A 14,933-nucleotide genomic window follows, 5' to 3' on the forward strand; every position below is an offset into this window, starting at 1 on the left:
GGCGACATGGCAGAAACTGCCTAAGATGATAGTGTTATGCGAAGAACTATGTGATGCTGTGAGATTACAAGTAGCAGAGTAGTAGTGGGGTCCATTGATCAAGAAGGCTGTTATGCGCTCTTAAGTAATTTTATGAATTTTTATTATTCATTGTAATTAATTCACAGTTCCCATACAATTTCTTCATCTAGCAGGTGTGCACAAGTGGTTGCTACCAGATGATCATTTTTTATACTGAATTGAAATTTAGTCCTTGTTGGCGTTGATTGTTTTTTGCTTTTATACATATCATCAAGGAAGGAGAGCGTGTAAACAAAAAAAAAAAAATACGATAGAACAAAAGCAAGAATCCTATGCGTTGTTGTTGTTGAAGCAGTGTGATGTACACTGAGGCGGCAGCCCTTGCCGATGAAGGAATCCATCGGGTCAATCCGGTATGTACAACCGGCTGCCCTGGGATTGCAGCCTTTGTGTAAATCAGGTTTGTGTCTTTAATCTTCTAATTTGATTATCATTGACTGAACTTGAAGTTCTTAAAATTAATGATGTAAGTGTGTACCAAGGCGTATTTATCAGGTGGCCTCATCAACCCAGCTGAGAGAATTTGATATGTGGACTTATTTTTGAATTCGCTGTACAAAAATAGAAACTTCAAAAAAAAATTTATAAATTGTATTTGCTTTTGGTTTTTATACCCTCCACCATAGGATAGGGGTATACTAATTTCGTCATTCTGTTTGTAACTACTCGAAATATTCGTCTGAGACGCCATAAAGTATATATTGGGTTGCCCAAAAAGTAATTGCGGATTTTTCATATAGTCGGCGTTGACAAATTTTTTCACAGCTTGTGACTCTGTAATTGCATTCTTTCTTCTGTCAGTTATCAGCTGTTACTTTTAGCTTGCTTTAGAAAAAAAGTGTAAAAAAAGTATATTTGATTAAAGTTCATTCTAAGTTTTATTAAAAATGAATCAATTACTTTTTGGGCAACCCAATATATTCATCCGTCCGGCCGTCTGTCTGTCGAAAGCAAGCTAACTTTCGAAGGAGTAAAGCTAGCCGCTTGAAATTACGCACAAATGCTTCTTATTAGTGTAGATTGGTTGGGATTGCAAATGGACCATATCGGTCCATGTTTTGATATAGCTGCCATATAAACCGATCTTGGGTCTTGACTTCTTGAGCCGCTAGAGGGCGCAATTTTGGCTGAAATTTTGCACGACGTATTTTATTATGACTTTCAATAACTGTGCTAAATAAGGTTCAAATCGGTTCATAACTTGATATAGCTGTCATATAAACCGATCTGGGGACTTGACTTCTTGAGCCTCGAGTGCGCAATTCTTATCCGATCAGAATGAAATTTTGCACGACGTGTTTTGTTATTATATCCAACAACTGTGCCAAGTATGGTTCAAATCGGTCCATAACCTGATATAGCTGCCATATAAATCGATCTTGGGTCTTGACTTCTTGAGCCTCTAGAGGGCGCAATTCTTATCCGATTGGAATGAAATTTTGCATGACGTGTTTTGCTATGATATTCAACAACTGTGCCAAGTATGGTTTAAATCGGTCTATAACCTGTTATAGCTGCCATATAAACCGATCTGGGGACTTGACTTCTTGAGCCGCTAGAGGGCGCAATTTTTATCCGATTTGGCTGAAATTTTGCACGACGTATTTTATTATGACTTTCAATAACTGTGCTAAATAAGGTTTAAATCGGTTCATAACTTGATATAGCTGTCATATAAACCGATCTGGGGACTTGACTTCTTGAGCCTCTAGAGGGCGCAATTCCTATCCGATTTGGCTGAAATTTTGCACGACGTATTTTATTATGACTTTCAATAACTGTGCTAAATGGGGTTTAAATCGGTTCATAATCTGATGTAGCTGCTATATAAAGCTATCTTGGATCTTGACTTCTTGAGCCTCAAGAGGACGCAATTATTATCCGATTTGCCTGAAATTTTGTACGACGTATCCTCTAATGACCATCATCATACTTGCTTATTATGGCCTGAATCGGTCTATAGCCTGCAGCCTACAGGTCTCATATAAATCGATCTCTTTGTTTTACTTCTTGAGCCCCCAAAGGGCGCAATTCTTATTCGAATTGGCTGACATTTTACACAGTTCTCCAACATATAATTTAATTCTGGTCTGAACCAGACTATATCTTGATATCGCCCTAATAACAGAGCAAATCTTTTCTTTTATCCTTTTTTTTGCCTAAGAAGAGATGCCGGGAAAAGAACTTGAGAAGTTTGATCCATGGTGGAGGGTATATAAGATTCGGCCCGGCCGAACTTAGCAAGCTTTTACTTGTTAAACTTAGGGTATATAATGGCAGGCGTCTAGCAACCTCATTCACTATCAGTGTCACTCAGGGAATTTAGGTCTATTGTGTCGCCCCCGAAAGATTCAAAAAGCGCAGATGAACACTAATAAAATTTAGGTCAGTACAATGCCAGACATTAAAATCATGCATGACAAAACGCTCCTGGCCGTCTGGAGAAGCTCTCTCTAATAAGCAATATATAAGTATAGTATAGTAGCGAAAGGACTTTTGCATGAAGATAATTTAGACAGGAAAATAGATTTTACGTAGCCATAATCCTGCATCTACACTCTCAATTTCAGGGCAGTCTCACAATAGGTGCTCAACCGTCTATGACTCCTCCTCACCCCTACAAATCAAGCTTAATTCAGTCATGTTAACAGCGCAAGTCCTGACATTGCAATGGATTTTCAGGACATTCAGTAGTGAGAGCAGCAACTTCATCACAAGAGAGGTCCCCAGAACATACCAATTTACCTAGTATTTTGGCAGCATACTATATGCACTCTGAACAACCACACACCATGATGACAATGTCATCCTTGTACCCAACAAACTTTAAATGTCCTTTTCAAATGTTCTGAAAATCCAAGAGCCAAAAGGGGGTACACATCCCCTTGTTGTTGTGATTGAGATCTAATCACAGTCGTCCTATTTGAGCCATTTGTTAGCATTCACTTGGTAGATCTCTACGGCCACCAACCTGCAGTCTTGGTGGTTTTGTGGGTTGTTGTTATAGTCACATCTTCATGTGGAGGTGGCGATCCTCGTCAGGCTCCTGTAGGTGAGAAAGCTCGTTCCGGGCCAAAGAACCAATCGCAGCGCGAAAAGTGTTGCCATTGGTTATTAACAGGCGCCAATAACCCGCCTTGTCATATCGAGCATCATAGGCACTCAGTATTTCTGCAAGAGTCGATGCCACCCGGCCTCTCACTGAGACTCTCCGCTCGATACCGTTTGATTGTCCACATTGCAGCTACTACGTATGGAGCATTCCGCTATCCGCAACCTGTGGACGCCCGATAGCTCACAGCTATGCTTCTCGTGACAGCAGTGAACATCACACAGATCCGAACTCAATGTTCCAGCCAGTTTTGTGGGTAAAGCCTCTGGAGCTAATTGGAATTTTGAACATTTTAAATATCTGTTTTCTTGACACACAAAAATCAATCAGCTTCTTTCTTCCTGCTCTGATTGGTCGAAACAATTTGCCGAAAATTTTAAATGTTAGGGCGAATCGAATTTTCTTCGCCTTGTTTACAAATTTTGACATATCAAGTTTCCAAAAAAGACGCTTTTGTTGTAGCAATTCGCCAATGCGGCCACCTTATTAAATACGCCTTGGTGTGTAGGGTATAAATTCAGACAAATTTGACTTTTAGGTGCCCTATCGCTCAAAAAATGGTTTAAAAGAAATTAAATGCACTTACAGTGGGTTAGGTTAGTTTAAAAAGAGGGTGCAGATATTAATCCGCCCCATGGCACTATGGACATACACCTATGCCAGTAATCGGTAAAAACTGTAAAGTAACCTCTCAAAAAGAAAATTTTTAATTAGTAATTCCGTGCTACTTATAAAATTCTTAATTGTTTTCAATAACACTCCCCTAAATTGGTTCATGTCTGGTATGGTGTCTCCACCTAAGTATCGGTATCTGTTAGACGCAAAAGCAGGGCAATGACAAAGGAAATGCTCCAACGTCTCATCATCTTCCCCGCATCCCCTACACATGCTATCACTTGCCGCTATAATATAGCTATACTGACCTCCTTTTTGCCTCCTTCTTGCTTCTCAGATATGGATGGTGCGATTTAAGCGAAATGTTGTGTGCTCTCTTATAGTAACCTAAAAACAAAAATTTGGTATCCAAATTTCGGTAGGGGGTACATAGGGGGGACGCCCCTCCCCAAAACCTACTAAATATATATATAGACCAATCGACAATATGAGAATCAAATGAAAGGTATTTAAGAGTACAATACAAATCTGATACCCAAAAGTGGGATCAAGTATTTTGTGGGCCACCCCAACCCCCAAAACACCCCCAAATCGGACATATTTACCGACCATGGCAATATGGGACTCAACTAAAAGGTATTTACGGTATTTAGTAGAATACGAATCTGATATCAAAATGTGCGACCAAGCGTTGGGAGCCACCCCTCCCTAAAACCTCCCTAAAAACACCCCCAAACAGGACTCATTTACCAACCATCGCAATATGGGACTCAAATATAAGGTATTTGAGTGTAGAATACGAGTATGATATCGAAATGTGGAACCAAGCGTTTTGGGGGCCGCCCCTCCCCAAAGAGCACAGATTTACGAGCATAGCAATATGGGGCTCAAATTAAAGGTCTTTGGAAGTACCACACGAATCTGATATCAATACTCGGGAAAAGGTTTCTATGGGGCCAACCCACCTTATAAGACCACCCAAATAGGAAGTATTTGCTGGCCATTGCAATATGGGTCTCAAATAAGAGATACTTTAGAGTAGAATACGTAGCTGATATATTGGGTTGCCCAAAAAGTAATTGTGGATTTTTTAAAAGAAAGTAAATGCATTGTTAATAAAACTTAGAATGAACTTTAATCAAATATACTTTTTTTACACTTTTTTCTAAAGCCAGCTAAAAGTAACAACTGATAACTGACAGAAGGAAGAATGCAATTACAGAGTCACAAGCTGTGAAAAAATTTGTCAACGCCGACTATATGAAAAATCCGCAATTACTTTTTGGGCAACCCAATATATACATATATATGACAGCTATATCTAAATCTGAACCGATTTCCATAAAATTCACCAGCAATGTCGAGAGTTGTAAAAAAATTCTTACTGCAAAATTTCTAGAGAATCGGAAGCTATATCAGGTTTTGGACCGATTTGAACCATACTTGGCACAGTTATTGGATATCATAACAAAACACGTCATGCAAAATTTCATCCCAATCGGGTAAGAATTGCGCACTCTAGAGGCTCAAGAAGTCAAGACCTAAGATCGGTTTATATGGCAGCTATATCAAAACATGGACCGATGTGGCCCATTTACAATACCAACCGACCTACACTAATAAGAAGTATTTGTGCACAATTTCAAGCGGCTAGCTTTACTCCTTCGGAAGTTAGCGTGCTTTCGACAGACAGACGGACGGACGGACATGGCTAGATCGACATAAAATTTCACGACGATCAAGAATGTATATACTTTATGGGGTCTCAGACGAATATTTCGAGTAGTTAAATCAGAATGACGAAATTGGTATACCCCCCATCCTATGGTGGAGGGTATAGAAACATGTACTTTCCTCGCAAACAAAGGCCAGCGTCTTTAACAAAAGAATTTTCGCTTGTCGAAAATTTCTTTTGCGTGATACGAACCATTTTCGCATGTGGGCATAATGGGCCTTCTTTCTACTCTCTTCTTTAATTTCTTTTTCACGAAATTCACACCTTTAAAACTTCCATCTAAACACTTCTTAGTGCTGGGGTATCACAATTATGTGTTCTCATCTCACCTCATTGCTTCGTAACTATTTTCCATTCGTTCCCAATCATTCCGATACAATTAAAATACATATTTATATGGACCCCATAAAATATTTAAATACTTGTTTGTATTGCAAGAGTTGTGGCAGCTTCTGTTTGTAATCTGTTTTTCCTCTTTTTTTTTTGGTATTTTTTTCAAGTGCAGCAATTCCAGTTTAAATAGAATTTCAAGGCACAAGGGGACAATGGTGTGACTTGGTGCAGCTCGCACTGGCAGGATGTCACATCATTGAATAATGATCTTTTTATAGATAGCGATCAAGAAGATTTCATTTGAAGTGGAAGTCGTTGTATTTACCAGATACTCAAATGGATGATTGCCTTGAAACGTCCTGGAGGGGGAAAAAAACAAGTCAAGTCGGGGATTCTTGCATAGATCAATCAATCAGTCCTAGTGATAGAGGCTACAGCATTAGAGGCTATAAAATATAATGCTAATGGAAAAAATAAACTTATGAATTCCATGTACACTCAAGCAAAGTAATGGTAAAAGGCTAGTTGTCATCACAGAGACTTTATGTGAAGAAGTTTGTGTGAAAAATAATCAAAAGAAATTGGGTTGATGTTTTTCTAGCTAGAGTTTCATGTCCTGGCCAACGAGAAGACTTAATACTTCCGATTAGGTTTCAGAGAGTACTCCAATTGCCGCTTCGGTGAACTGATGTGCTTGTCGCCGAGAGGAAATTCCGAGACATCATTTATACCAGCCGGTCGAATACCCCAAGTGCGGCCAAATTTCCCGGCGCAGGGAGTGGTACTCGCAGACGAGCGTCATAGAATTCGTGTTATGGACCCCACTAACCCCAGAATCAGCGAGCTGAATCTGTAAATAAACAGGATAGTCAACGAACGTAAGCGGAATTTGTGGCTGAAACACTTGGAGCAATGTAACTTTGGCACCGGTGTAGGCAAGGTGTGGTCTACTGTTAAGTCACTCCCTAAGCCCAGAAGGCGGGATGACAGGACCTAACTTTTGGCGAAATACCCGTGACTGATCCGAAGAGATGCACCAGGTTGTTCAACTGTCAACTTGTTGTGCATCCCGCGAGTTATTCGCCGTATCCGTGGTATCCGAGCCGATGGACAACCATCACAATTTACCGCGGGCGAAGTTACGAATATCATTCGTGACGCCAAATCATCCAAGGCGTTGGGCCCCGATGGAGTCAGTCTACACTGACGCTGAAGAATCTAGATATACCTGGAGTTGAGTACCTTACTACTGTCCTCAACCTGTCTTTTAACACTCTTATAGTTCCCGATGTCTGGAAAATGATCAGAGTGATCTCGCTACTGAAGCCTGGAAAGGACTCGAGTTTTGGGGAGTCGTACAGACCGATTTCCCTTCTCTCACCAGTAGCAAAGACTCCTCCCGAGCCTCGTAGGAGAATTTTCATTCGACGAGCATTAACATGGATTCCGACCGCCTCCAGTTGCACCTGAAGAAATTGGCCTTGCCCAGGCAAACCAGAGTAGTTCTGGCTCAATTGCGTTCCGGCAGATGGAGCCGCCTCAATTCCTACAGGGCAAGGATTGATGACGACATGGAAAATATGTATGACGTATGTCCCGATTGTAACCAGGGACCGCGCGATACACGGCACCTGTTTAACTGCCCGGCCAGACCCACTCGACTCAGACCCAGATCGCTGTGGACGCACCCCATCTTAGTCGCAGAGTTTCTGGGTCTTGACACTCAACAGAATCAAGCAGACTAAAGAATAGAAAAAAATAATAAACTGCTACAATAACAACACCTTTCAGTGTAGTAACATTACCTTGGCCTGATGGGTGTCGAAATCTGGTACTGCTGAAGTCTATTTGTTCCATTTCTTTATCGAAAGATTATTCTTGCAAATTTATTTTCCATCTTTGGAGGCCAACTTAGCTCACAGGGTAGCATGCCGCCTTAGGACGTTGTACGACCGGCCCTTAAGAGACTCTCTTACATTGTCAATCGGTTGTAAAAATTGGTTCAAGCTTAGGTAGCCGAGCGAGCGCTCCCTTACCCTTATTTCGAACAAAGCTAAGGTCATTTGTTGTCGTGACCCTTAGCCGAAAATCTCTTTTCTTTATCCTTTGATGAAACTGCTTCCATTTATTACCCGGCCCGGCCGAATTAAATGCCTTTTTACTTGTTTGTCTGTATTTTTGTTCAAGATTTCTGTAAAATTGGTGTACAATAGTTTCTAAAGAAGATAGTCTTTTATGAATCGGACTGCATTCATTGATATGTGAGAAGTTTACCCCTTTTCCTTAGTGGAATGTTCATGGGAAAAATTTTCATTTGCAAAGTTGCAAATGATCGATCCGCAAAAATATTGGGTTGCCCAAAAAGTAATTGCGGATTTTTCATATAGTCGGCGTTGACAAATTTTTTCACAGCTTGTGACTCTGTAATTGGATTCTTTCTTCTGTCAGTTATCAGCTGTTACTTTTAGCTTGCTTTAGAAAAATAGTGTAAAAAAGTATATTTGATTAAAGTTCATTCCAAGTTTTATTAAAAATGCATTTACTTTCTTTTAGAAAATCCGCAATTACTTTTTGGGCAACCCAATAGTTAAAATTCGATTCGGTTCATGCTCATTACGTAACTGTCAGTTTACGAAGCTGCCATAAGGTACAACATGTAGACATAAGTCTACATTGTAGACCTGCAGGTGCCGCTGTAGTTCATTAATTTGAAAATGTTTGGTGTAGGCTCCTTTTCCTTTGTTTTCCGTTTTATTCTTAATGAATTTGATAAGGTTCTAAATCGTGTCTTTTCGTTTTCTTGGTGATATACAATTTTGGCGCCGAATTATTTCCATTCAAAGGACTAGAGAATGGAGAAAGAAATCGATAATTTGTTAAAAAACATACATAAAAATCTGTTATTGTACATTGGGCCTTAATTGTTTATTGTATATTTTGAACTAAATTACACAAGGTACTATTAAGACTCTCTTGGGGCGGCAGAACTTTTGTTTGGGCCGGATGGGCTTCGTGAACATGATCCCAGAACTCTAAATTATTCGTTGTGGAGTATTTGCAATATCTGCACTGAAATAGGGGATGTTTTAAGATATGCCCCTGAATCGCCAATCGTGAATATAACTTCTTTTGACAGCATACAATGTGACAATATTCCCCTGGATGAAACTGCTCGAAATGATTTTCCAATCTGCTGTACGTATTGTAGGCTCTTTGGCACACTTCGCAGTCCAGAGTGGACCTCCAGACGGCTATAAACTCATCCATCACATGTGAAGATGCAATACCTTTTATGTGTATATGGATGTGATGTGCAATTTTGATGGGGGATTTTAATTTTAAATTGCAGCAGGAGATGCTCACCGACTCGTCGGCATGGTCCCTCGCAAAATGCTCTTCGAGTGAAGTGTATTTTTTGAAACGCATATTGCATTCACCACATTTCACGCTTGTCTGCCATGCGCTGATAAGTTTGTCAATGTTGCCCGAGGAATTCTGTTGAACTTCTCTAACGGCATCAGTGCGAGAGTATGGGTGTCGCGTACGATAGTGACTGAATAACAGTGAACGCTTGATAAAATACATTTTACAGATGTCACATTTGAAGCCTTGCGGATTGAGGTGTAGATGAATGTGCTCCTCCAGATCGTTGCGTGTTCTAAATATTTTGCCACAACACATAACATAGAAGAACCTGTCGGGATGCTTTGCACTAAAATGTATCTGTAATGTGGTAAATGTAATATATTTCTCAGAGCATATGTAGCAATCCAATTTTCCCCTGAACATGGCTATGAAGTCATCCAGATCGGCAAATGACGTTCGCGCTATGGCTGAATTTGCCTTGGCGGTTATAGCCAAATTGAAGTGCTTTGTGGTGGGATACAAATTTATGCTATGTGTTTCCATTAAATGATAGTGCAGATAACTGCGGGACAAATGCAGTTTATTGCAAATGTGACACTGATAGGAGCCCAAAGATATATGGACGCGTATGTGCTCGGCAATACTGTAGAGCCGGGAAAACTTACGTTGACAGCATAATATGTGGAAATTCTCATAAGGATGATGCAGACGAAAGTGTTTTTTCAGTTTTTCATATTGAGTGACCGCACACCCACATAGATCACATTTTATCCAGGGCATATAATGATGTACAAATTCCAGCATTTCTTGTGTGTTCACATTCACAGGCGTACCCCTAAGAGATATATCCTTGGGAAGCCCATCGCAATGGATTCGACGAATGTGCTCTTCGATCATGACACGTTGTGTAAGCTTGCGATTGCAACATATAATGTAACATTTCTCCATTTGGTGTCCATAAAGAAAATGCTCCTCTAAACGAGTGTAGTTGCTCACCAATAATTTGCATATATCACACTTTAGCAGAGGCATCCACTGAGATATCGTTTCATCCATTTCGCGTTCTGTATAGCGTATACCCTCGGATGAGGTGTAGTAACCTCTTCCCCTTTTCCTCAAGTTAAGCTGGCCATTAATTGAGGCATGGTCACCGGTGTCGTCCGTTGCTATTGAAATTGTTGTTTCGAGCTCTGGCTCAATCGCATCCAGTGGTGTTTCACTTTCTAGTACCACATCGAAGTCGGACAGTGAAATTTCTTCATCAGAACTCCCAGCTTCTATGTCAATGGTTTCCATTTGTGTGATGGAGTTCTCAATTTCATCCAGCGTCATGCTTTCTGCGCCTGCTATAAAGTATACGGGATAGTTGATGGCGATATCTTCTTCGCCAAGCATTATGGTAGATTCTATGTCCATAAAGATATAAAATGTTTTACATCGGTCAAAAATAAATGATCTCGTCTTGAGTTAAGGTTTGCGTTTAATGCATGTCTATGAATGACAGTCAGCTGGGTGCATGAAAACAGTTGCTTAATTTGGTACTTTATGTCATTTTGTATACCAAAAACAGCCTTGTTTAAAATAGTATGGTTTTAGATCTGTTCGCGTAATTTTCCAGTAAAAATTTGCAGGACAGTAAGGGCCATTTTACTCTCTTTAAAAAATTTGGAAGCAAAAGTACGCGAACGACTTCCAGGAAAATTTGCAGAAAAACAGCTGATTTTGTTTTGGTTGGTTTTTTATTTGCTTGCTAAGGAAAACAATTGTTTTAGAATAAAAAATGCTGGCAATACTTGTGAGGTATTTTCCTTAATAAACGTCAATTTATTGATCCAAGAGTGTAAAGGGTAGAAGGGGAGCCATTTGTATAACAGTGATCTCCGTGCCGCTGGAGAGCCATCACAAATTACCGTGCAATCCCATGGCAGCCGGTTGTACGTACCGCATTGGCCCGATGGAGTCTTCAGTGTACAACACACGGCTACAACAAAAACAACAACCGTGCATCATCCGTGGCGCCAAGTCGCGCAAAGCGCTGGTTCCAGACAGAACCTACACTGATGCTGAAGAATCTGAATCTGCCCGCAGTCGATTACCTTACAACTGTCCTCAGCCTACCTGAAGACTATTATAGTACCCGATATTTGGAAGATGGGCAGTCAGATCCCGCTACTGAGTCTTGAAAAGGACACGAGCAAGGAGGAGTCGTACGGACCGATTTCCCTTCTCTCATCAGTAGCCAAGACGCATGAGGGACTACTCCTCCCGCTCCTCTCGTTGGACAATTTCCATTCTCCGAGCATCAGCATGCATTTCGAAGCCTGCATAGGACTGTCAGATCCCACTCTGAGACCTGAAAAGTACACGAGCAAGGGGGAGTCGTACAGACCGATCTCCCTTCTCTCATCAGTAGCCAAGACGCATGACGGACTACTTCTCCCGTTCCTCTTGTTGGACAATTTCTTACAACTGCTTTACATGTCATCACCGTATACAAAAGTACACTTGTTGTGCTGACAAAGATATCTTGGACTAGCCATCTAATGCTTTTGGATGTTGTGGCTAGATAAATTGCTACGACCACTGATGTGAAGCTAAGGGACCTTCAATTTGGTCATGTGGCGGCTACGGACACTTTGTTATCGTCGAAGATATCTGTATCCGTCACAATTGGCAGACTAGTTTGCACAAATATTTCAAATCCCACTGTGCGTCACTTGTTTAACTGCACAGCAAGACCCACTCAATCCCATGGCAGCATCTTCCCTCCTTAACAAATTCAAAGGAAAGGTGTTGGTTTCATCGAAGCTCTCCGATGAGGATGATTCCATCAAAACTATTAAGTAACCGATAATTGCTCTTTTCTTGGTGTCTGGAAGGATACAATGTTTTAATTTGTCAAGATTTTCCAAATAATTTCGCAAATTTTGCACTTACCTTCTAATGTAGAACAACCGACTTGAAGTAAAATTACAACTTCTTTTGTCGAGTTTTCTGTACCTAAACACTAGCTGCGGCCATAGAGCTTCATTAACAGTAAATAAAAATGAATCAAATTTAATAATTACCGATAAACAATATTTATATTTTTTACTTACCTGTCTTATTGATCCATTTTGCCGTTAGCTTTTGTATTTTCATGCAACGGCTGCATTTCATAGAACAGCTGACCTTTACAAAACATCTGTTCAAAGTTGCAAATTTCTGCAGGCAAAAAAAAGTCCCAGTAGAAATTTTTCAAAATTTGCTATCTCTCGCACTCTCTTCTGCTAGTAAATAAAGTACACGAACGACTTCCAGGAAAAATTTGTGCCATACTAATAATATTATACTAGTTATTGATTGATTCAAAAGATATTTGTATTTAGAAATGTGTTTAAAACGCATCACTCCTGGATCATGTGGACTAAGGTGAGCCTCAGCAAGGTAAGTTGGTGTTTTATCCATCAACCTCTTTCTTTCTAAGCACAATTTTTGATAACAAATGAAGGGAAACTAAAAAGGTTTTAATTGGAGTAAGAAGGGGTTTCAAAAAGAACTGAAATCTATTTTCAAAAATATTTAGCCAATATTCGGTTTGCTTAAAGAGATCTTGTGTAAATCAAATTTAAACTAATCAGAAGTATTTAACAAGAACCGTTATCATGTACACGCAATCACACTCGAACAGGACAGTACCACCTGAAGAGCACTCAGCGTAATAATAATGCCCCATGGATATTGTGATTAGGCAAAAGGTGTTGTGAATACCATAAGAAAGCGAGGAAACTCTTCTTTTGATTGAGCAACGATTAAGGACACAGTTGTCCTTAACTCTGTGGCTAATATCCCAATTAACGTTTATAACTACAAGAGAATATCGATAAGTTCCAATTGAAGCTCACATTTCAATGCCAATCAAAGCTGTTGTAGTTGTAGCAGTGTGTTGTACACTGAGCCGTCAGCCCTTACCGATGAAGAACTGCATCGGATTGGTAACGAAAGCATTTGGCTTTTCATGATTTCTATACTCAGGACTGAGACCCTGTTGGCGTTGTACTAATATAAAGATTGCAATAAACGCTTTAGACTTTGGGCCAACGTCTAAGATCAGCCTTTTGCCATCACAACTTTCGAAAGTTGTCAGTTTGATTTGCTCATGTAATGGAGTTTTATACCATAACAAAAATTAGAGTGTACCGTGTTTGCTTCTCCTCACATCATGGCTCCCTCCATTGTAGAGCAACGATTAAGGACACATTTGTCCTTAACTCTGTGGCTAATATTCCAATTAACGTTTATAACTACACAAGAGTAAATCTATAAGTTCCAATTGAAGCTCACATTTCAATGCCAATCAAAGCTGTGTTGTACACTGAGGCGTCAGCCCTTACCGATGAAGAACTGCATCGGATTGGTAACGAAAGTATTTGGCTTTTGATGATTTTTATACTCGGGACTGAGACCCTGTTGGCGTTGTACGAATGTAAAGATTGCAATAAACGCTTTAGACTTTGGGCCAACGTCTAAGATCAGCCTTTTGCCTTTACAACTTTCGAAAGTTGTCAGTTTGATTTGCTCATGTAATGGAGTTTTATACCATAACAAAAATTAGAGTGTACCGTATTTGCTTCTCCTCACGTCATGGCTCCCTGCATTGTAGAGCAATCTCATGGCATCCAGTTGTACGTACCGGATTGATCCGATGCAGGCCTTACAACAACATTATACAGGATGTTTTTTTTATTGAGTAGCAAGATTTTTCATTGGACATGGCTCCAGCATTTGTTTACACACAGCCAATATTCATGCGTTGCCAACTTCTTTGACTGATTCATTAAGGTACCTTTCAACGAAAATTGATTATATAGGGTTGTTCACATGTAGTGGTGTAGTTGATAACCAGAAAATTATAAAGCGTTCAAACCAAACGTTTTTTGAGCAAACGACTCTGGATGCACTTATAAGGTGAGGTCATGCGAACGGCTGAGTACAATTTGTTTATTTTTGTTTTGATTTTGTAGTTAATTTTAATGTCGAAGGCTTGATAACACAGCTGTGATTTTTTCTGAAATCTTAAACGGATGTTCCATTGATCCGATATTCGACACATAAGCAACAAAACAGTGCTATAATGATGAAAATAAAAATATAAAACACATTTGAAAAAGTTAAGATAATTTGTAAAACAAATTTTATTTCTAAAACCGCTATGACATTTAAATTTACGGCATTTGCCACTCAAGGTAGTTTTGTTGGGGGAAGATTTTTGTTGTTGTGCTAATGTGCTAGCTCCCATATAAACAAAGCCGCAATTTTTGTTCGATTCGGCTAAAAATTTGCACATAATGTTTTGTTTGGACTTCCAACAACTGTGTTAAGTACGGCCTATTTGAACCGATTTATAGAATAAAATTATGCCCTACAGCTAAATTTTTTTGTAAAATTTTTTAGCAAAATCTATGTTGGTGGGTTTCCACCGTTCGGCCGGGTCGAACTTAGCACGCTTTTACTTGTTCTATCCGTGTAGATTAAACTGCCCAACATGTCACAAAGAACTGCCCAACATGTCAGAAAGCACTAAATCCCTTATATAAAACCAGTAAGGAAGGTCAAAAGTCGGGCGGTGCCGACTGTTTAATATCCATTTCTGAACCAATTTTGATGGACCTCGTTTTATGTTTCCTTGTCAAATTTCGAACAAATATGCTC

The 14,933-nt window shown here is 39.8% G+C and overlaps 1 protein-coding gene and 1 long non-coding RNA gene across 2 annotated transcripts; both read right to left on the bottom strand.

Annotated features, from left to right (window-relative positions):
• Positions 1-8,801: 8,801 nt before the first annotated feature.
• On the bottom strand, positions 8,802-10,637 carry LOC106093017 (zinc finger protein 431). The gene has a single exon (XM_059369080.1). The coding sequence runs from the start codon at positions 10,635-10,637 to the stop codon at positions 8,802-8,804; it is 1,836 nt and encodes a 611-aa protein (XP_059225063.1).
• A 345-nt stretch (positions 10,638-10,982) lies between these two features.
• Positions 10,983-12,504, bottom strand: LOC106093019 (uncharacterized). The gene is made up of 3 exons (XR_001222281.2): positions 12,341-12,504; positions 12,180-12,267; positions 10,983-12,114 (listed from the first exon to the last, which is right to left on the bottom strand). It is a non-coding gene; the product is annotated as an uncharacterized LOC106093019 (long non-coding RNA).
• Between the last annotated feature and the right edge of the window lie 2,429 nt (positions 12,505-14,933).

Source organism: Stomoxys calcitrans, chromosome 1 (assembly GCF_963082655.1).
Source record: "Stomoxys calcitrans chromosome 1, idStoCalc2.1, whole genome shotgun sequence".
In the NCBI taxonomy this organism is placed as follows: domain Eukaryota; kingdom Metazoa; phylum Arthropoda; class Insecta; order Diptera; family Muscidae; genus Stomoxys; species Stomoxys calcitrans.

Excerpts from the sequence above, each read along its gene's own strand:
- LOC106093017 (XM_059369080.1), bottom strand. The coding sequence starts at position 10,637 with ATGCTTGGCGAAGAAGATATCGCCATCAACTATCCCGTATACTTTATA.